The 23,907-nt window shown below is 51.2% G+C and overlaps 1 protein-coding gene across 2 annotated transcripts in view; it reads left to right on the plus strand.

Moving 5' to 3' along the window:
* The window catches only part of HELZ (helicase with zinc finger), a 1,742,088-nt gene that overhangs the window by 1,400,669 nt on the left and 317,512 nt on the right, over positions 1-23,907 (plus strand). For both annotated transcript variants that reach the window (XM_086930935.1, XM_086930936.1), the window contains exon 26: positions 133-352. In XM_086930935.1, the coding sequence (XP_086787061.1) occupies positions 133-352 (220 nt within the window). The remainder of the gene's footprint in view (positions 1-132; positions 353-23,907) is intronic.

A 23,907-nucleotide genomic window follows, 5' to 3' on the forward strand; every position in this document is an offset into this window, starting at 1 on the left:
CTATATGACATCCATAGATTGGCCTAGTTGTAATCTACATTTAGAATGCTAGAATTGTTATTGGCGGTGCTTGAGAAAGACAGTTTGTTTTGGGGTTTATTTACTAATTTGTTTTGTTTTTGTTTTGTGTAGGTGCCATGGGCTGGTTATCAGAATAGGTTTACTGTAGATCCTCGACTTGTGACTCATCCAGCTGCTATGGCATACAACATGAACTTACTACAAGCTCATGGACGGGGGTCTCCTATTCCTTATGGCGTTGGACATCATTCACCTGTTAATGTTGGTCAACAGGGCACCCAGCAGCAGCCTCAAGTTCAGGAAAAAGATCAGCAGGAGCACATTCGAAATGGTAAGCCCTGGCTGGTTTAGTAGTAAAAGCAAAGCTGATTCGAAAAGCTAAATGTTCATGGGTAGTAATTACATATGTATTTTTTAAAGAAAGCAAAATATGACCTAGTTTTTTACCATGGTATATGATTTTTTCTTTAAGAAGTTTATTTAATAGATGTTAGTGCGTAGGTTACAGTACTCATTTCCCTGATGGAGTTTGTATCAGGCATTGTTATTTGCGGGTTCATCTGCACTTGTCCGGATCTAATCACCATCTTCTTTTGCCTACACAACAGTTACTTCAATTGATAGTGTACATAGCCCACAGCCATGTGGCATATAGGGATAAAACTACATAAGCTGTATAGCACAAAACCTGGGATTCTCTTTGCAGCACTCTCTTTGCCAGGGCCTCCTCATGGTTCATGCTTAGCACATCCCCATAAGTCGAAAAATAAATGTTAGGCGCTCTGGTAGATCTGTAGGGTCTGAGCCACAGCAGGTCAGTCTCTCACCATCTACGAGTCCTATACCCAGATCCTACTCTCCCACAGAAGTAAATATTGCTAAATAAAAAAGAATATATGGTATATTATCATGTTCTTGTTTATTGCACAGGTGTGGACTTTACTGGTGAGCATGCCCTTCAAAAGTGCTCTCCGATCCACCAGATACACTGCTCTATCCCAAATAGCCCCCAGGACAATCTGAATGAGTTTGTTGTGCCTCTATTCATGCAGGTGAACTCTCTCCATTGTAAACATTGAATGTGTTCACTGACTTATTCAGCAAGATGTGAGGAGCCCAATTTGAGCTTTAACCCCATACCCCCCTCCATGACAAACTAATGATGCTCATAACCAGCTGCCGTCTATATGTTGGGTTCCCAAAACCTCCCCCCTGCTCTGTGGATGAACGAGTGTCCAAACCAGAAGATTCTTACCGGCTGCTTAAGAGACACTCTGAGAGGAATGGCAGTGTCATTGTACAGTTGCCATAGGGCTAACACGCAGTGTTGTGCTTTGTTGTGCTTTGCGGGGGAAGGTGAGACAGCAGGGAGGAGAGTCATGGGTAGCAGTGCTGAGAAGGACCCCTGCTTGGTGTCATGCCAGAAGCAGCTTTACATACTATTTGAAGCCATTTGTATGTATATGGTATTTCTAGAGCATAATCCTAGCCAAAAGGCAGTGGAGCATTGTATATGCTCAAAGACAAGCATAAAGCCAACAAGTGGTTGAAGCTGTAGCTGGACTATCTACTCTTAATGTATTGAGATGTAGTGTTCTTTAAAGAGGTGAGTCCTCAACTCTTTCCTAACTGGAGCAGCATTGGGATAGTCCTGATAGATAAAGGGATGTTGTTCCAGATCTTTTTTTTTTTTAAATAACTTTATTGACATTTACGACTCATTACAGGCAGGGAAAAATACCAGTGGTACATATATCCCCCAACCCTCCTCCTATCCCCCAAGATAGCAGATAGAACAAAAGGTAATCACATTCAATATTTGAAGGAGGTCGTTCCGCATAGTTCTATCGACCAGTGGTTCCCAATCTGTGTGCCGTGACTCCTTGGTGCACCGTCAAAATTAGCCAGGAGAGCTGCTCACCAAGCACTTTTAATGCATTTAATGTTTAAGGGTTTGTTGGCTTAAGTTAACCTAATTTGACTTAAACATATGATGTCGATGATTTGTAAGTGACATGCATAAAGCTGGGAACATAGTGCTTAATTGATAGCATGTCGAGGGAGATGATCTACACATTTCATTGGATCCCCACATTCCAACACTGCCAAAGTAAGCTTCTTACACTTGCTCATGTCTTGTCTGCCCTCGGCCTGCAAGATTGGATGGTAGTGTTGGACCTGCAGGACGTGTACTTTCATATCCCCTTCCTGCTGGCCCACCAACATTACCTGCGATTCACGGTGGGGCAGGAGCCTTTTCAGTACACTATGCTCCCCTTTGGCCTTACCAACGCCCCTCGAGTGGTCACAAAAGTGATGGCAGCGGTTGCAGCTCATCTGCGCCGATCAGGGGTTTCAGTCTTCCCCCTATCTCGACGACTGGTTGTTGAAGGCGGGCTCGCCCCAAACAGTCATCTCCCACCTCCAGACTACGTCCGACTTCCTGCATTTGCTGGGGTTCTCCATCAACGTGCCGAAGTTGCATCTGATTTCCTCTCAGAAAATCCTCTTCATCGGAGCGGTTCTGGACACGGCGCAGTTACGGGTTTATCCTCCCGAACAGCGAGTCTGGAACATTCAGGTTATGATTCCGATCTTTCAGCCCTTGTGCTGGGTTTCGGTCAAGACAACCTTGAGGCTGCTGGGCCTCATGGCCTCCTGCATCTGCTAACAAACCATGCAAGATGGCATATGCGGGTTCTGCAGTGGGACCTGAAGTTCCAGTGGGCACAGCATCAGGCGAACCTGTCCGACTACCTCCAGATCTCGGAGGGCACTGCACAACAATTGCAAGGGTGGCTCACAAATCAGCATTGGTTCAGAGGCCGATCCCTCTCCCTTCCCCAGCCGGAGCACACAGTGGTGACGAATGCGTCCCTCCTGGGATGGGGTGGGCATATTGGAGAGGCGGAGATCAGAGGCCTCTGGTCTCTGGCGGAGTCTCGGCTCCATATCAACCTCTGGAGCTTCGGGCAATCCTTCCTGCACTGAAAGCATTCCTTCCTTCTGTCAAGGGGAGGGTGGTGCAAGTGTTCACAGACAACACCACCTCCGTGTGGTATTGCAGCAAACAGGGCTGGGCGGGGTGGGGTCGTGGACCCTGTATCAAGAGGCTCTTCACCTCTGGACATGACTGAAATGTCAAGGCATTTCCTTGACGGTTCAACACCTGGCAGGTTCTTTGAACGCCAGGGTGGACAAACTCAGCGGCAGGTGTATGATGGATCACTAATGGGGTCTTTACTCTGAGGTGGTGCACGGTCTTTCAACAGTGGAGAGATCCTTGGTTAGGTCTATTCACCACAAAAGAGATCGCGCAACGTCATCACTTCTGCACATTGGAGTTTTCAAGGCGGCATTCGCTCGGCGATGCTTTTTGTCACAAGTGGAGCTACGGTCTATTGTATTCTTTACCACCAATACCACTTCTGCCCAGAGTGCTGAAGATCAGGCACGACCCTGCCCAAGTCATTCTTGTGGCTCCGGCCTGGGCTCGAAGAGTTTGGTATCCCGAGCAACTCAGTATGAGCATGGATCCCCCGATCAGACTGTCTCTTCGGGAGGATCTTCTGTCGCAGCAGCAGGTGACTGTCTTCCACCCAAACCAGTCCTGCCTCCACCTACATGCGTGGAGATTGAGCGGCGCAGTTGATTCCTTTTGAATTGCCTCCTGAAGAACAGTGATATTATTCTGGCAGCCAGGCGTCCCCCCACTAAATCGGTATACGCCTGCAGGTGGAACAAATTTGTGGCATGGTGCACAGCAAAGGCTGTGGATCCCCTTTCTGTCCCTCTTTTGGAAGTTTTTTTGGTTCTTCTTTCTCTGGCCCAGCAGGGCTCTGCTCTGGCACTATTAAGGGCTATCTTTCTGCATTTTCGGCCTTTCTCAGGCTCCCTGATCAGCCCTCTCTTCTCAAGTGTCCTGTTGTAAATAGATTTCTCAAGGGTATTACTCACCTTTTCCCTCCTATTCCGTTTGTAATCCCTCAGTGGGACTTGAATATGGTTCTTACCTATTTGATGTGTGCTCCCTTTGAGCGGCTTCACAACTGTCCTCTTTGTTTATTAACTTTGAAAACCGCTTTCCTTGTTGCCATCACCTCCGCTGTGCGCGTGAGTGAGCTCCAGGCTCTTTCCTGTAAGCCTCCTTTTCTGCTGGTCCATCTGGACATGGTTGTGCTTAGCACTCGTCCTTCCTTATTGCCAAAAGTTGTCACTGGCTTCAACATCAGGCAGCTATCGCCTTGCCTACTTTCTTTCCGCCTCTGCACCCCTCCAGAGAGGAAGGAAGGCTCCACCGTCTGGACCCGAAACACGCGCTCTCATTCTACCTAAGTCGCACACAACAGTACCGGATGGATGACCAGCTCTTTGTTGGCTACGTAGGCGCGAAGAAAGGCCGGGCTGTTAACAAGGCCTGTTATTCTCTGGCTAAGAAGGAACCTCCGGTGGGGTTGCAAGCCCATTCTACCAGGGCGACAGCAGCTACTACTGCATTAGGACATGGTGTACCCCTGCAAGACATCTGTCAGGCAACCACGTGGGCCACGCTGCACACATTTACGAAGCACTACTGCCTTGACAGTCAGGTCCGGAGAGACGGCTTCTTTGGCCGTTCTGTGCTCCGTGACTTTCTGGGGTAATGCTGTTCACAGACCCACCACCGGAGTTGGTATTGCTGGGGTAGCTATTCTAAGGTAAGGAATCTATCACTAAGGTGTCTCTTTCAGATGCACAAGTTACTACTACTACTACAAGTTAAGAGACATTAGTTAGTGATAGATCCCTTACCGCCCCACCCATCCTCCCCCTTCTGCAGACTGATTACTAGGGTTAACGTCATCCCCTTTTAGGGCCCTAGTTTTTTGCACCAATAGTCAAGTTTCTTGCATGGCTCTGCGTTTCGGCGCAGAAAGTTGTGTACAGAACTGACATCAGCGAGCATGAGTGCCGCCTAAGTAGTCTCCATGACGCCATCTTGTGCATAAGACGCAGTGGTACTGCTAAGCAAATGTTTTCGGATTCAGTCTGACGCCTGGGGATATTCTAAGGTCAGGAATCTATCACTAACTAATGTCTCTTACAGATATATCATTATACAAGTAGTAACTTGTGCTTTATGGATTCCTCAACTTCGAATTACCCCTAGGCGTCGGATAGGACAGAGAATTTTTTCCTCAGCAGTACCTCTGTGCGTCGATAGGTGGCATTGGTCGACTCCGCGTTAATCATTGGCGTTGTGGTCGCCTGAACAACGTTGCAGTATCTACTTAGACGTCATTCTCGCACGCTGGCATCAGTTCTTTCTTTTTCTGCGCCAGCCAGAGCAGATCCCGAGAGAGCTGTACCGCAAGTCACTATTTTACTCCTTTTTTGCGACTATTGTCGGCCCCTTTTTTGAGTTGATCGACTCCTCGTGCACGGAGGGATGTCACGTCGGACCGGCTTCAAGGCTGTGCGACCCCTGTCGCAAATTGATGTCTGTGACGGACCCGCACCTTGTGTTCCTTTGGTGCCTGAAACGCGACCACGACCCGAAGTTGAGCTCCGACTGCCATGCCATGAACGCAAAGTCTTTGCGGGAGCAGTCCCAAAGCTTCTTGAGGCCCGGCAGTCTGCGTCAAGGTCAAGGTTAAGGTTCAAGGTCCCGGTCGGGAAGAAGGTTGCGGGACCGGTCGTAGAGCCACCACCACTCGTCATCAAAGTCTTCTTCTTTGGATAAGTCGAAGCACAAGAAGAAGGTGAAGAAGTATCGTTGCTCTTCACATTTTCCCTGTCCATCTGCCGATGCGACTTGGGAAGCGGAAGGTAGTCGTCCGGCTCCACCCGCGGAGCTTGTTGGGTCGACTCCGGCCTTCCTTCCCTTTCTGGAAGCCGGTGCGACCCCTCCCCAGTTTTGACACTTTTACGAAGACTTGCATTCCATCTATGGAAAGCCCGGCTCCTCCGGCGTGTCCTCGGGCCCCGCGGACTCAGTTGGGGGCTCCAGGCCTTCGATGGCGGCTTTGGCTCTGGCGCCGCAGGGCCCAGGCCTGGATCCGGATCGGCAACGGTTGACCTTGTGACATCTTCAGCGCCAAATCCAGTGACTGCACCCCCGCCGCCTCTGACGTTGGTTGTGTCCCCAGCCGGCATCGGCCCCAGCCTCCCCCTCAATGAGGACACGGAGCCTGACTGATGTTACCTGATGTCTGGACCGGCGCCTACTAGTACTTTTGTACCCCTGTTCTCCCCTTATGTTTCCTACCGACCTTAGTTGCTATCCGGAGAGGGTGAGGAGGACTAGGAGGGATCTGTGGACCCTCTTACAGACCAGTTGGAGGAACCGGACTGCAGAGAGGAGTTGGGTAGACCTGTGGTTTTGCCTAGTGCTGTTGAGGCCTTAAACCTCAAGCTTCCTAAGGAGGCGGTCTGGACTAACCTCCTGACAGAGGTGCTTCAACCTGCACCGGCCTCTTTAGAGCCCTTATTGCCGTTCAATGAGGCCCTTATGGACATCCTTTTGGGCACCTGGTCCAAGCCCCACATAGAGGCTCCTGTGGACAGTTTGATTACCCAACGCCACTGCCCAGACCCGCGAGACCCCATTTTCCCCTCTTCCTACCCTACCCCTGAGAACTTGGTAGTCCAAGCCTCAACGTCCTAAGGCGCATTCCCTAACGCACCATCTGATAGGGAATCTAAGAAGCTGGACCACCTTGGAAAGAAGATGTTTTCTTCCTCCAGCTTGGGACTGCGGTTTTGAACACCGCATGTCTATTGGGCCATTACTCCCACTTGGTGTGGAACACGGTTGTGCTGGTGCTGCCACAGTGCCTGGAGGAGGCACGGGCCGTGCTCTCCCGTGCTGTTGCCGAACGGAGAGACGCAGCGAAGTTCACCATCCAGTGTGGGCTGGACACCACCGACTCACTGGGCAGGACGATTTGCTCATCAGTAGCACTAAAATGCTACGCCTGATTGAGGTCCACTGGCTTTTCGTGGATGTCCAAGCAACACTTTTGGACATGCCCTTAGATGGCAGTCGCCTGCGCAAGCACATTAAGGATTCTAGAGCTACAGCCAGATCCTTAGGCCTCGCTTCCACCTCCCGCCCAGCGCAGTCTGCTTTTTGCCCGTTTTGTGGCTACAAAAGGGGTGCCCTGCCTTGTTCCGCCCAGAGCCACAGGCCTGCGCAAGCTGTCCAGCCTCCCTGCGGCCGGGGACGAAGATCACACTGCCGTGGGTCGATGGGCCAGCGGGTCGGCCAGTCTACCAGCGCCCCCTCTGCAGCAGTCTCAAAACTTTCAGGCCCATCAATTGCCAGTGGTCGGCAAGATTCGTCATCACCTCCCCCACTGGCTCAACATCACATTTGACAGGTGGGTTCTGCAGATAGTCCAAAGGGGCTATACTCCCTCCCCTTCGAGACTATCCCTCCCTCCATACCACCTGTCTTACATTGCATGTCGGATGATCACCTGACCGTTTTCCAACTGGAAGTTACAGCTCTCTTGGCCAAGGGAGCCATCGAGTTTGTTCCTGCTCCAGAAGTCGCCCACTACTTTTTGGTGCTTAAGAAGTACAAGGGCCTGCGTCCTATCTTTGAACTCAGGAAGGTCAACCACTTCCTCTGGAAGGAGAAATTCATGATTTTGAATATGGCTCAGGTCCAGTCTGCTCTCGACCCTGGAGACTGGATGCTAGCATTGGATTTGCAGGACACTTATTTTCACATCCTCGTCCTGCCGGCCCACCAACGTTACCTGCAGGTCACGGTAGGCCATGAGCGCTTTCAGTTTACCGTGCTCCCTTCTGGCCTTACCAGCGCCGCTCGGGTATTCACGAAAGTGATTGTGGTGGTCGCAGCTCATCTGCACAGATCAGGCGTTCCAGTCTTCCCCTATCTGTGACTGGCTGTTAAAGGCAGGTTTGCCCCAGGCTGTCGTCTCCTACCTCCACACTACGGCTGACCTCCTGAATTCGCTGGGGTTTACCATCAATGTGCCGAAGTCTCACCTGATCCCCTCTCAGAAGCTCCTTTTCATCTGAGTGGTTCTGGACACTGCTCAGTTACAGGTTATCCTCCTGATGAGCGAGTCTGGGATATTCGGGCTAGGATTCCGATCTTTCAGCCTCTAACCCGCGTTTCAGTGAGAGTGACCCTGAGTCTACTGGGCTTCATTGCATTCTGCTGGTGGTCTAAGCCAGGTGGCATATACGGGCTCTGCAGTGAGACCTGAAGTTCCAGTGGGACCAGCATCCGGGGAATCTTTCCGATTGCGTCCAGATCTCAGAGGGCACTGCGCACCAATTGCAGTGGTGGCTAACGAATCGGGATTGATTCAATGGCAGATCCCTCTCCCTTCCTCAACCAGAGTTCTCGGTGGTGACAGATTCATCACTGCTGGGGTGGGGCGGCCAGATGGTAGAGGCGGAGATCAGAGGCCTCTGGTCTCCGGCGGAGTCCAGGCTCCATATTAGCCTTCTGGAGCTTCAGGCGATTTGTCTTGCACTAAAAGCATTTCTTCCCTCTGTTCGGGGAAGAGTGGTGCAGGTGTTCACGGACAACACCACCGCCATGTGGTACTGCAATAAACTGGGCAGGGTGGGGTTGTGGACCCTATGTCAAGAGGCTCTCCACCAACTTCAGGGCATATCTCTGGTGGTTCAACACCTAGCAGGTTCTCTGAACGCCAGGGCGGATGAACTCCGCGGCAGGTGCATGATGGATCACGAATGGTGTCTTCACTCTGAGGTGGTGCAAGGTCTCTTTCAGCAGTGGGGAAAGCCTTGGTTAGATCTATTCGCCACCGAAGAGAACGTGCAATTTCATCAGTTCTGCGCGTTTGACTTTCCAAGGCGGCACTCACTAGGCAACGCTTTTCATCGCGAGGGGGAGTTGCGGTCTTCTCTACACCTCTCCGCCTATACCACTTCTGCCCAGAGTGCTGGAGAAGAGCAAGCGCGACCGGGCCCAACTCATTCTTGTGGCCCCGGATTGGGCACCAAGAGTTTGGTATCCTTAGCTATTACACATGGCCATCGATCCTCCGATCAGACTGCCTCTACGTGAGGATCTTCTGTCCTAGCAACAGATGACGGTCTTCGACCCGAACCTGTCCAGACGCCACTTCCTTGCGTGTAGATTGAGCGGCGACAGGTGACAGCTTTCGACCTTCCTCCCGAAGTCTGTAATGTTATCTTGGCAGCCAGGTGTCCCTCCACTAAAACGGTAAACACCTGTAGATGGAACAAATTTGTGGCATGGTGCGCAGCAAAGGCTGTGGATCCCCTTTCTGCCCCCCTTTAATAAGTACTCATCTTCATTCTTTCTTTGGCCCAGCAGGGCTCTTCTCTGGGTACTCTCAAAGGCTATGTTTCGGCCATTTAGGCCTTCCTTTGACTGTCTGACCAGCCTTCTCTTTTCAAGTCCCCTATTGTGAATTACTTCCTTAAGGACATTACTCATTAGTTTCCTCCAACATCTTTTGTGATGCCCCAGTGGGACTTGACCCTGGTCCTTACTTATCTGATGTGTGCTGCTTTTGAGCCACTACATAACTGTCCTCTCAAACTCTTAACCTTTAAACTGCTTTTCTGGTTGTCATCACCTCTGCTCGCAGGGTGTGTGAGCTAGAGGCCCTTTCTTCTAAGCCTCCATTCCTGGCTGGTTATCCAGACAAGGTTGTCCTCCGTACAAGGCCTTCTTTCCTTCCCAAAATGGTTACCTCTTTCCATATAGGACAGACGATCACTTTGCCCACCTTCTTTCCGCCTCCTTCCAAAGAGGAAGAGAGGCTCCACCTTTTGGATCCAAAACGTGTGGTTTAGTTCTATCTGGATCGATCAAGCCAATTCCGGGTGAATGACCAGCTCTGTTGGTTATGTTTTTGTCAAGAAAGGTCGAGCTGTGCAAAAACAAACCATTTCCCCATGGGTTCTTTGCTTCAAAATCTGCTATTCCTTAGTGAAAAAGTAACCTCCAGTTGGGTTGCATGCCTATTCCACTAGGGTGACGGCAGCCACTACTGCTTTGGGAGGTGTTTCCCCCTTCCTGACATCTTCCACACAGCTACATAGGCTTCACTTCACACGTTTACCAAACACTACTGCCTGGGCAGCCAAGCCTGGAGGGGCGGCTTCTTCGGTTGTTCTGGTTCGAGGCATGTGGGCTGCTGAATTCATATCTGTGCATAGATTGCACCCTAGTGTTTGGTCCGGATGATTGCTCATTGTTGTCCTGGAAGAGTCTTCGAAGTATCACGAGATAGGTGGCTCCTCCCCTGGACTACAGTGCGCATGGGCATCCTCTCCATCCTCGGATTGTTTTTTCCGCCATTGGGTTCGGATGTCACTATCTTAGCTCAAGTTAGGAAAGCTTTCTACGAAGCCAAAAGGCTTTTGACAGCGTCGGTATTGTTTCGTTCGGTACCGATAACTTTGCTTCGAAAGGACATCGAGGAATCAGACAGTTTTTTTCCACACTCGACCCGATCTTCGATCTACGATGGAAAGAAGCCGATTCAAAAGGTGTCCACTTTGTAATGCAAAATACCTGCACATCGATGTCCACCCAATGTGCAACAAGTGCCTGTCCCCGGATCACAACGAAGCCAACTGTATGGCCTGTGCCCGGTTCAGGTCGAAGAAAACTCTTCGGATTCGACGCGCGGCTCGATTAGAGTCGCAGTGATCAGCGCCTAATCCAGAAAACATCTTCGGGACCGAAGACGAAGAGGTCGTTGATCTGGAGGATCGGGAAGAACACTCGGATCCGGTTTCAGGCCATGACTCCGAGTATGAAGCCGAAGATGAAGAAATATTAGAAGAAGACGAAAACGTCGTTGATGAGGTAGGAGACGACGCAGAGGCCCTTGGGGCTGTAGAAGATAGCTCAGGCGAGGAGCTAGGCCCAACCGGCTATACGGGGGCCAACGATGAAGCACTCAATAAGGCTCAGGTCGAGGGATCGCCACAAGGCCTTACCCGAGATCTACAGACTCGTTCTACAGCCCCGCATAAAGGCCCAGCTTCGAACATATATAAAGAGCCATCGGTATCAAAACCGCCATCGGTCGATCCAAAGAAAACGAAACCAAAAGCATCACTGCCAAAACCGAAACTAAAAGTGCGGCTGACTCTGGTCAGTTCCAAGGCCTCAAACCCCTCGGAGCCGAAGAAACAGAAAAAGGCCGTCAATACCAAGAAGCTCAAAAAGGTCATCGAGCCGAAGGTTGGGGCACCGAAGACCAAAGTCAAGGCTGTCGAACCGACGAAGCCGGCTCCGAAGGGAGTCGACACACACAAAAGGCTCAAACCAAAAGAAGGGTTTGATCCTCGGTCAAGGCCTGCGGACAAGACAAAGACTGGCTCCAAGGACCCTGTCGAGTCGACGCAGCCGAGTCCATTCGTAGCCAAAGAGGTGTCGGAGTCACTCCAACGCATCAGAGAAAAGGCTACGACGGTCGGGCCGAAGAAGGCCCCAACACCAAAGTTGGTCGGAATCATTCAGACCGCATCGACACCAATCAAATTCGGGTTGCCACCAACAGTGCGACCGAAGATGTTCGAACCAAAAAAAGGTATCTGAGCCATTAAAAAAGTGTCGATGGGAATTGGGGCTACAGAGGAGCCTGAAGAACACGAGTCGAGGCAGTTCATCGACTCAGAGACTGGTAGACTGTCCATATATAAAAGGAAAATAATACCAGAAACACCCATGGAGTCATATAAGATTCCCTTAAAGAAGAAAAGGGATTCAACCACATCGCCAGTTCTTTTGGAACCTCTCTAATCCTATGGACAAGAACCTCAGTCTTTTTCACCCACATACTCAGATGTGGATGCAGGGGATGATGAAAATGAGGATGACACTTATCATGTGGACACTGATCCCGACGATCAAAACCAACCATGGGCAAACCCAGCTGAGCCGAGGGATCCGCAGACTGCCCCTGACACACATGTATACAGTGTAAAAACATCTCCTACTGAGGACACTACTGCCTTTAACGCCCTTATTGAAAGAGCGGCAAGTAACCATGACGTGCAACTACATGCTGACCCTGTTGAGGAAGACTTTCTGGTCGACACCTTTTCCACTTCAGAAAGAACAGTCAAGACTCTGCCCATGCTAAAAGGGGTCCTTAAGCATGCTGGTGACATTTTTAAGGAAACCACCAGGGCAAGAGTATTAAACCCAAGAATTGAAAAGAAATATAGACCGGCACCTGTACACCCTACTTATATAAGAGGACAGTTGCCATTGGACTCATTAGTTGTTTCTAATGCACGTAAGAGAGCAAACTCACAGACTACAGGTGATGCTCCCCCTCCCGACAAGGAGTCGAAAGTACTAGAAAATTCAGGAAAAAGGGTGGCAGCGCAGGCAGCTAACATCTGGCGCATTGCCAACACTCAGGCACTCTTAGCCAGATATGACAGGTCCCATTATGATACCCTTGAGACACTGTTGCAACACCTAACATATCAGTACAAGGAGGGTGCAGAACTACTAATCCAAGAAGGAAAGCTTATAACCAATGCTTCCATCAAGTGCGCGCTAGACGCAGCTGACACTGCAGCCAGGGCCATTAACACTAGCGTCATGTTAAGAAGACATGCCTGGTTAAGAATCTTGGGATTCAAACCAGAAATACAAACTACTATCCTCAATCAGCCAGTTAACCCGGACTACTTATTTGGACCTGAGGTTGACATCACCCTTGAAAAAATGTAAAAAGACACTGAGACTGCAAAGTCAATGGGGGGCTCTGCAGTCACAGCAGTTTCGGGGTGGCTCCTTTCGTCGCTCCAATACTAGAGGACCTTCAAGAGGCCAATCCACACAGCAGACGCAGTATAATAAAGGAGGTACACAATCCACCTACAATAAAAACAACAGGGGTGGATATTGTGGAAACAACATCAAGGGCAGAGGAAGAGGAAACAACAATTCCAGATCCTCTGCCAATAACAAACAGTGACGCCCTGTCACTGCCCCCCGACCATTGTCCAGTACGGGTATTGTTTGGAATTGACATCCACTCAACATACCACCAAGACACCGTCCTATGTCCGCAGAGCACTTACACTTATTGCAGCAGGAGGTCGTCAGCATGCTGCAAAAAGGAGCCATAGAGCTCGTGCCTGTAGAAGATCAAGGCTCAGGGGTGTACTCTCTGTATTTCTTAATACCCAAAAAGGACGGGTCTCTCAGACCTATACTAGACCTCAGGCCTCTAAACAGATACATTCTGTCAGAGCATTTTCATATGCTCACCTTACAGCAGGTTCTGCCGTTACTCAGTCAGGGAGACTTCCTCGCAACACTGGATCTAAAAGATGCGTATTTCCATATACCCATACACCCATCACACAGACAGTATCTCAGGTTCACTATTCAAGATCAACATTATCAGTTCAAAGTCCTCCCTTTTGGAGTAACGACGGCACCCAGGGTGTTCACAAAGTGCCTGGCGACAGTAGCAGCACACCTAAGGAGACAGCACATACATGTCTACCCTTATCTGGATGACTGGCGGCCTATTCAAGCAAAGACGGCCCAGCAGTGTGCCAGCCACATGTCCCACACCATTCATCTTCTTCACAATCTTGGATTCTCGCTGAATTATCCAAAGTCACATCTTCAGCCCGCCCACGTGCGACAGTACCTGGGCGCGACAATAAACACTCTGGCAGCCAAAGCTCAGCCAAATTCAGTGAGGATAAACAGCATGCAATTGCTGATACAAAAAATTCAGACCTCAACACTCGCTTCCAGCAAGAGTGTTCATGCAGTTGATAGGCATGATGGCCTCCTGCATCTTCATAGTCCCGCACGCGAGACTACATATGCGTCCGCTTCAGGAGTGATTGGCACGTCAGTGGAATCAGGCTCAAGGACAATTGAAAGACCTAGTGTTGGTGAGCGGTTGGGCATACAACTCTCTGCATTGGTGGAACCCACAAAACCTTTGCAAGGGCCGACCGTTCCAGGAGCCTGTGCCACAGATTATACGGACAACGGACGCATCTCTCCAGGGATGGGGAGCTCATGTACTCCACTACACAGTGCAGGGACTATGGACAGCACAGCAAAAGAAGATGCACATCAACCTTCTGGAATTGATGGCATTCTTCATGGCAATGAAGGCTTTCAAAGTACACTTGTGCAACAAGGTCGTGTCGATCCGGACGGACAACATGACTGCCATGTACTACATACAGAAGCAGGGAGGAACACACTCTCCACAGTTGTCTCATCTGGCTCAGAGCATGTGGAAGTGGGCCATTCAGAGGAACATCTTCCTCATGGCGGAACACCTCCCGGGCAAAGACAACCAGATGGCGGATCTGCTCAGCAGACACAGCCACCAGATGCACGAGTGGGAGATACATCCATCAGTACTCCAGCCGTACTTCCAGCAGTGGGGTTATCCAGAGATAGACCTATTCGCCACAAGGGAAAACGCAAAATGCCAAAGCTTCGCCGCCAGGTTCCCACATCTGCAGTCACAGGGCAATGCGATATGGATGAACTGGTCAGGCAGGTTTGCGTACGCTTTTCCCCCAGCGCCTCTAATACCGCTGGTGGCACGCAAGCTGAAGCAACACTCGATGACCCTCATCCTGGTTGCTCCAATGTGGGCATGCCAGCCATGGTACACCACGCTAGTAAAACTTTCCGTGGTACCGCATCAAAAACTGCGGCTAACACCCAGACTTTTAACGCAGAGCCATGGTGAAATTCAGCACCCAGATCCGCAACAGCTCAACCTGGCGATCTGGCTCCTGAAGTCTTAAAATTTGGCTACCTCAACTTGCCACTAGAATGTATGAACAGCATCAAGGAGGCAAGAAGACCCACAACCAGAGCATGTTATGCGGCTAAATGGAAGAGGTTTGTCATATATTGTAACAATAATGACATTAACCCACTGGATGCAACTATTCAAAACATTATCTGTTATTTGTTGCACTTATACAGATGTAATCTGGCGTACAGTTTCATTCGTATACATTTATCCGCAATAGCAGCTTATCTTCAAAACAGGCAGCACCTCTCACTATTCAGACTGCCTACCAATTAAGCTTTTCTGGAGGGACTCAAAAGAGTGATCCCATTTGTTCTGAAAAAAAAAAAGAGTGATCCCTCCCAGACACCCACCTTCACCAGTCTGGAACCTGAATGTCGTCCTCACCAGACTGATGGGACCACCTTTTGAACCTCTACACTCTTGTGAGATTCAATTTCTTACTTGGAAAGTTGCTTTCCTAGTAGCCATTACCTCACTAAGAAGAGTTAGTGAACTCCAGGCACGAACCATTCAAGAGCCATTCATACAGGTCCACGCAAATAGAGATGTGCTACGCACCAACCCTACATTCATGCCTAAGGTGATTTCGCAGTTCCTCATGAACCAAACCATGGAACTGCCTGTTTTCTATCCTAATCCGGAAAATGTCGCAGAGAGATCTCTACACACATTAGATATCAAGAGAGCTCTTATGTACTATATAAACAGAACAAAGGATTTCAGGAAAACAAAACAACTGTTTGTTGCCTTTTCTCCACAGCACAAAGGCAACCCCATTTCCAAAGCTGGAATAGCCAGATGGATCGTTAAGTGTATACCGTTTTGCTACGCAAAGGCTAAACGCACACTAACCATTCCTCCAAGAGCACACTCCACACGTAAGTTAGGAGCATCCATGGCTTTCCTGGGGAATATTCCTTTAGAAGAGATATGTAAAGCAGCCACATGGTCCACTACTCATACATTTACGAAACACTACTGCGTAGATGTACATTCAAGACAGCAGGCAGCTGTAGGACAGGCTGTTCTCAAAACTCTTTTTCAGACTGCTACAGCTGGCACGGGCAGCCGCCGCTAACAAGAGGGACTGCTATATAATCTATGCACAGATATGAATTCAGCAGCCCACATGCCTCGAACCGAATATGCTACTTACCAGTATGCATCTGTTCTTGGCATGTAGGGCTGCTGACATTCATATCGCCCACTCTCCTCCCTGGCGCCTGTAGCAGCTGTAGCATTCAGAATTACTATGTAGCATTGACATCACTCACTGTATTATACTCCATTTCTGCCACAATTGTGAAAAACAATCTGAGGATGGAGAGGATGCCCATGCGCACTGTAGTCCAGGGCAGGAGCCACCTCTCTCGTGATACTTCGAAGACTCTTCCAGGACAACAATGTGCAATCATCCGGACCCAACACTAGGCGGCGATCTATGCACAGATATGAATGTCAGCAGCCCTACATGCCAAGAACAGATGCATACTGGTAAGTAGCATATTCGTTCTCCAGGACTCTGGAGTGAACTTAGTTCGCAGACCCACCTCCAGGGTTGGTATTGCTGGGGTATCTATTCTAAGGTGAGGAATCCATAACTAATTGTCACTTTCAGATGAACAGGTTACTTACCTTCGGTAACAATATATCTGTAAGAGACATAGATTTGTTATGGATTCCTCACCACCCCACCCATCCTCCCCGTTCTGTCAACTGACTTCTAGGGTTAGGGACTCCATTTCAGGGCTCTAGTTTTCTTGCACCAGTGGTCAGTGTCTTGCAAGGCTCTGCGCTTCTGGCGTGGAATGTCGTGTAAAGAACTGACGTCAGCGCCCAAGGGTGGCGTCTAAGTAAATAACGGAACGTCATTCTGGCAATCACAACGCCAACGACTAACGCAGTCGACTGACGCCACTTATCGACGCGCAGACGTACTGCATAGGAAATAATTTTCCACATCCAGTCTGACACTTGGGGGGTAATTCTAAGGGGAGTTATCCATAACTAATCTGTCTCTTACAGATATATTGTTACCGAAGGTAAGTAACTTGTTCTTCAGGCGCAAAATCTAGGCAACAAGGGATACCTATCAGGTTTTGTTATCATGGGCACCACTGCCTCACTCATGGAGGCCTGGTAGAGTTTGAACCTTCAAGGTTTAATTATAGGCTGTTGTGTGTCGATTTAGATACCATATATAGGTTTCCTGATGTATGCCTTTATATAGGCACAATTAACATTGCCCTTATTTGGGCATAGAAATCCAGCCCTTATTTAGGCATTATCCATGCTAACCAAAACATGCTCACCTACATCCGTTCATACAAGTCACGAGATCTTGGAAAACCAGACTCTTAAGTCTTTAGGACTTCCCCTTTCTGGAATATTGATTTCTCCTAGAACTCATTTATTATGCAGGAATATCTATTCCTCAGGGGTTCATTCATGACGTTCCTCTGCCCGACTTTTACGTCAATACTGGCATTCCTAAACACCTTCAAGCTATAAATATACATTCACTTAGCATGGAAAACCACGGTTCGGATGCATACTTGTACTGCTCAGCTACGGGGCTTGCCACGACAAGTTCAGAAGAAATTCGAGTCCCCGCCTGACGCACTGGCCAGCCGCTGTCATCCTCCTCGCAGTGAATCCAGCTGACTCTGACTCCCCTTGCGGGGTGTTAGAGATCGAGACCCGGAAAGAGATTCCACCCTCTCTCATTCTAAGGTATGGAGCGGACTAAAACCTAGAATGACTCTTGGCAACTCTTGGCAAAACTAAACTATAGCTAGCTATACTTTAGAAAACAGCACCTACTTCTTACCTTGTACTACACTTAGTTTGGGTACACTGGGGTAGAACTATTTGAAAGCACCAGATGAGTATTTTACATTTTAGCCTGTGTTATTTATGTATGTATTTTTACAAACATATGTCATAGCTACAAACTATACTATGCAGTATTATTTTATCTTACTGCTAACGCTGTACGTATTATACTTTGCATTCTTTCTTACAATTGTAGCAGCTCATATCTCTTGCACGGGAAATAAGACTGTTCAATAAACCCTTTTTATTGAAACGCTTGTCAGCCTATTTCCATTGAACTCTGTAGAAACAAAGCATGCACGATTGACTGAGTGAAACTGTTATCTATTGTTTCCAAGATTCTGTGAAGAACTGTTCCGATTCGAAGGGAAACAAAGTTGTCATGTTAATGCGGTTGTCCGAGACTAGTCTCTTCTTGTTCATTCGAGAAGTTTCTAGTGACCTCTGAGCTAGATGGCACACCCAAGTAATTAAGTTTAATGTACTTGATAGAGACATACTGACCTCAGTCCTATGCCAAAACTATAGTGTATATTATTCCAATGCGCAGAGCCTATAAGGGGTATAGGAACTACACTACAAGACCTCTAGGAAGCGGTCCGCAATCAGAGGAGCAAATCGTTGATAAAACTCTGCCGGGAGCCCATCATTCCTTGGACTTCTAGCCGGTTATAGACGTCTCATAGCTGCCAGCAATTCCTCTTTAGTGATCGGGGCTCTAGCGCATCCTCTGCTTCTTGGTCTAGCCGAGACACGAGACAGTACCACTGTGGCCAAGAAATCCCAGGCAACCTATTGTGCTGAGGAGTTGTTTCTTATATGTTAGCCAAATGTGTAGCTAGTACTCCAAGGATCGCCTGTTGATTACATACTAGTTCCCCATTACCGCCCCAAATCTGTAGTATAGGCGTCCTGGGTGCTTTCTGTTTTGCAAGTCGGGTGAGCAAGGCCCCCCGTTTTGTCGCCCTCCGTATGCAAGCATAGCTGATATGCAGTGTAAGTTAACTTTACCAATCTGCTCCAAGACTCCAATAACTCCTCACAGGCAGCCCACCACACCCCCATGAGCTAGGGCGCTGTATGATATTCCACCTCTAACTTGCCCAACTTTAGTTCCTGGATCTGTATATCCTATTCTAACTGACGCTTAACCCCATAGGTCATCTTAATGCAGACCACTTGAAGGACAGCCTTCAAGGCCTTCCAGTCAAGAGTCCTACTGGAAGCTGACCCCAAATTCTCCTCGAAGTACAGAAAACAATTGTCTGAGACCGTAGCCGCAAAAGGGGGATCCGAGAGCGCTTCTGCCTAAAGCTGCCATACACGTATTGCCCGGTGTTCCCCCAAAACTGAGCGAGGCAGGTGAGTGTTCAGAGAGGTATCTAGGTGAGTAAGTTATCTCCTCCACCTCAGGAGACAGTTCAAGTGAAAGAAAGCAATAGTCCAGTTGGCTAAAGGTATTAGACGCCAGGGTGAGACAAGAGAACGATCTCTGTATGGGAAGGCGAGCCCTCCACTTATTACATAACTGCATGACATGCAAGATGTGTTTGAGGCTTCCTACCATTCGAGGCTTAGTATTTGCCCGGTGGGGGGGGCTCATGGTTCAACATCCCATCAAGGATGCAGTTAACGTCTCCCACCTAGAATACCGTTGCACCCAGGTAAGGGGTTACAGCTACTATAACAGAAGGAAAAAAGGCAGGGCAATCTGCTTCTATCGGAGCATATGCATTGAGTAGACATATTTCCCTTCCCTCCACTTTGACTTGTAAGATAACATACCTCCCCTCGGTACCTGCCACATCATGTCGGTATTGAAAGGGAACACCAGGGGACACACAAATGAGAGCCCCCCGTGCAAAGCCAGAATAAGAGGTAACTTTAAAGCTGCCCTCTCCATCTCCTTCGTATTTAAGGCACAGATCTCCACCCTCATCAGGCTTTGTTGACCATCTTTTGATTACTGAAGCCACCTGCAAAGTACCCAGACGTCATTTTAAATAAAGAGTTCTAGTTTCCTTTAAATAAAGAGTTCTGGGAAGATGTCTTCCAAGACTGCAATCTTATTTAAATGCTATATAACGTATCTGAAAGAAACACGTTAGTGTTAGATTCCTTACCTTAGAATATCCCCAGGCGTCAGTCTGGATCCGGAAACTTTTGCGTAGCAGTACCCTTGCGCGTCGGTAGGCGTCGTCTGCAGGCGTCTCCTGCGGCTCCGCGTCCGTCGTCGGCGTCGTGCGCCGTGATGACGTCGCTGGAGTATATAGACGCCGCCTCCGCGCGGTGACGTCAGTTCTTCTTTTTTTCGCGCCAGTGGACGCAGATCTGAAGAGCGGTACCCGGTCTTTTGACCAAGTTATTTCAACTTATCTCTATCTTTTGTGCCTGGTAGGATGCCCGGTTTCAAAAATTGTGACGGTTGTGACCGCACGATGTCGGTCACGGACCATCACCGGCTCTGTCTCCGGTGCCTGGGCCCCGACCACGACGTCGACGCCTGCGTCGATTGCCGGGCTCTGACTAACAAGGCTAGGCGGGAGCGGTCCCGCAAGCTACTCGAGCTCCGGGTGTCGGCCCCGCGTCGAGAGCGGTCGCGGTCCGGCCGGAGGTCCAGGGAGCTTTCGAGGGAGCGGTCGCGGAGCCGCGCCGGGCGCTCCGGAAGTCGACATCACTCGTCGAGTTCATCAGGTAAGAAACACAAGAAGTCGGGGCGTCGTCATCGTACCCCCGACTCCCCCCGACGCTCGCGCGATGCGGCCGGGGGTTCGGGTGACCCCAACCCCGCGGCTCCGCGAGAGTCGCCGGCGCGGCCTGCCCCATACCCTCAGGTCCCTGGGCAAGGTGCGACGCCTGAGGAGATAGGGCCCTCATGGCCACGAGGAACGCCTCTATCTCCTCCGGCGGGTTCCACGGCGCCTACGGGCCCAGTGAACCCGTCCGGGGGCCCTAGCGGTTCAGCTGACCCTACCTCGACGCCGTCGGATGCTCCGACACCGGCGCCGCCGGCGGCGCCGATCCCGGCGCCGCTAGGGCCTTCGGGGTCGACGCCGGATGGACGTCCATCCGATCCGGCGCCGATTCCATCGGGGTTGCCCCCGGCGCCGCCTCCGCGCGACGCCGGTTCCTCGGTGCCGGCTTCGGGCGGCACTGGGGCTCCGGCGCCGGCTCCGGGCGGCGCCGTCCCCATACCCTCACCGAATCCGGACGCGGAGTCGGACCGGCGTCGCTCGACGCCGGGCTCGACGCCGATGGGGCCTGTGAACCCCGAGGAGCCGGTCTACATGGTTGACACAGACTATGGTGATGATGTAGAGTACGGTGAGGGCTGGGAGGGGTCTGAGGACCCTCTGTCACGTGAGTGTCAGTATGACATGGACTGGACAGGTGATTTGGGGGACGCCAGTGGTTTGGATGACTCTCCTAACCCTGGCTTTGTCTCTCCTCCTTCCGTGGCATCGGAGGAGGGAGCTGCCTATTCAGTGGTGTTGATGAGGGCTGCCAAGGCCTTAAACCTTGAGCTCCCCGTCGCGGCCGTGAGGCCTAACATCCTCACTGAGGTCTTCAAACCGCGGTCATGCCCACAGGAGCCTCTGCTGCCGTTTAATGAAGCCTTATCAGACGTTCTGTTGGGCACGTGGTCCAGGCCCTCTTCAGGTGCGCCTGTTGATCGGAACGTGGCCAGACGCCACCGTCCTTGTCCGGACGACCCCAAGTTCCTGTCCACCCACCCCACCCCTGAGAGCCTGGTGATCCAGGCCTCTACCTCCCAGTCCGCATTCCCGTCGGCCCCGCCCGATCGGGAATCCAAGAGGTATGACCAATATGGCAAGAAGGTCTTCTCGTCCCTGAGTTTAGGACTGCGGTCTTGCAACACCGCTTGCCTCTTGGGCCGCTACACCCACTCTGTGTGGGATACGGTCGCGGAGCTGCTGTCAGAATGCCCCATGGAGGTGCGGGCAAAACTCGGCAAAGCTGTAGCTGAGGGCCGAGATGCAGCTAGATATTCTATCCGATGTGGTCTTGATACGACCGACTCGCTAGGCAGAGCGATGTCCACGACGGTGGCGATTCGTCGCCACGCCTGGTTGAGATCTGCCAACTTCTCGGCAGATGTCCAGAACACATTGATGGACATGCCGTTCGATGGCTGTCATCTGTTTGGTGACAAGGCGGACCACGCGCTGGATCGCTTCAAGGACTCCAGGGTCACGGCGAAGTCCTTGGGTCTCTCGACCCAGCGCCAGCAAACGGGTTCGTTTCGCTCCTTTCGTGGCCACGGAAGGGGCACCCCCACACGTGCTGCCAGCCACGCACCGCAGCAATCACTTCAACGCGGTGGCGGCCGTGGAAACCGCCGTGGAGGCGGTCGGGGTCAACGGCGGGGTCAGGCCACATCTCCCCCCGCAGCATCTGCCTCAAAATCCTCCTAGTCCGTGCTTTCAGGCCCACGTGACGCCAGTGGGTGGCAGGGTTCGCCATCACCACGCCCGCTGGCGCACAATCACATCGGACAGGTGGGTGCTGCAAATCGTCCAAAGGGGCTACTCCCTCCCCTTCGAGACCACTCCTCCAGCCATGCCACCGCAGAACCACCGTGTGTCGGGGGACCACTTGCAACTTCTGCAGGAGGAAGTTACGGCCCTCTTGGCCAATGGGGCCATCGAGCGCGTTCCTGGGCCAGAAGTAGGACGTGGTTGCTATTCCCACTACTTTCTGGTACCCAAGAATGACAAAGGGGGCCTACGTCCTATCTTGGATCAAAGGAACGTCAACGGCTTCCTCCGGAAGTTCAAGATGTTGACTTTAGCTCAGGTCTTGGCTGCCCTAGACCCGCAAGACTGGACTTGCAGGATGCGTATTTTCACATCCCCGTCCTGCCGGCCCACCGGCGTTACCTGCGGTTCACGGTAGGCCAGGAGCACTTTCAGTTTATCGTGCTCCCCTTCGGCCTTACCAGCGCCCCACGGGTGTTCACAAAGGTGTTGGCGGTGGTCGCAGCCCATCTGCACAGGTTAGGGGTTTCAGTCTTCCCCTACCTAGACGACTGGTTGTTGAAGGCGGGCTCGCGTCAAACAGTCGTCCACCACCTCCAGATGACGGCAGACCTCTTGCACGACCTGGGGTTCTCCATCAATGTGCCGAAATCACACCTGTGTCCCTCTCAAAAGCTCCTTTTCATCGGAGCGGTTCTGGACTCGGCGCAGTTTCGGGTTTATCCTCCGGAACGGCGGATCCGGGATATTCAGGCGTTGATTCCCATCTTTCAGCCGCTATCCCGGGTTTCGGTCAGGTTGGCGCTGCGGCTGCTGGGGCTGATGGCTTCCTGCATCCTTCTGGTGCATCACGCCCGGTGGCGGAAGTGGGCCCAGCATCAGGGCAACTTGTCCGACCACGTCTTGATCTCGGAGGGCACTGCGAGACAACTGCAGTGGTGGCTTACGGACCGCGATTGGGTCAGGGGCAAGTCCCTCTCCCTTCCCCAACCGGAGCACGTTGTCGTGACGGACGCGTCCCTCCAGGGCTGGGGAGGCCACTTGGGAGAGGCGGAGATCAGAGGCATCTGGTCCCCGGCGGAGTCCCGGCTCCATATCAACCTGTTGGAGCTGCGGGCGATTCGTCTGGCACTGACAGCATTCCTCCCCTTTGTCAACGGGAGTGTAGTGCAGGTGTTCACGGACAACACCACCGCCATGTGGTACTGCAACAAACAAGGCGGGGTGGGGTCGTGGACCCTTTGCCAGGAGGCTCTGCGCCTCTGGCAGTGGCTGGAACGTCAGGGCGTGACTCTGACGGTTCAACACCTGGCAGGTTCTCCGAACGCCAGGGCGGACGAACTCAGCCGTCGGTGCTCGATGGATCACGAATGGCGTCTGAACTCGGAAGTGGCGCAAGGCCTCTTTCGGAAATGGGGAGAGCCTTGGTTAGATCTATTCGCCACAGAAGAGAACGCGCAATGTCATCAGTTCTGCGCGTTGGAGTTTCCAAGACGGCACTCGCACGGCGACGCCTTTCGGCGCGAGTGGAGTTGCGGTCTGTTGTACGCCTTTCGGCCTATACCACTTCTGCCCAGAGTGCTGAAGAAGATCAGGCGCGACCGGGCCCAAGTTATTCTTGTGGCTCCGGACTGGGCTCGAAGGTACTGGTCTCCCGAGCTACTCAGCATGTCAGTCGGTCCCCCGATCCGCCTGCCTCTTCAGGAGGACCTTCTGTCGCAGCAGCAGGGGACGGTCCTCCACCCGAACCT

The sequence above is a fragment of the Lissotriton vulgaris genome, chromosome 7 (genome assembly GCF_964263255.1).
Source record: "Lissotriton vulgaris chromosome 7, aLisVul1.2, whole genome shotgun sequence".
NCBI classification, from domain to species: Eukaryota; Metazoa; Chordata; class Amphibia; order Caudata; family Salamandridae; genus Lissotriton; species Lissotriton vulgaris.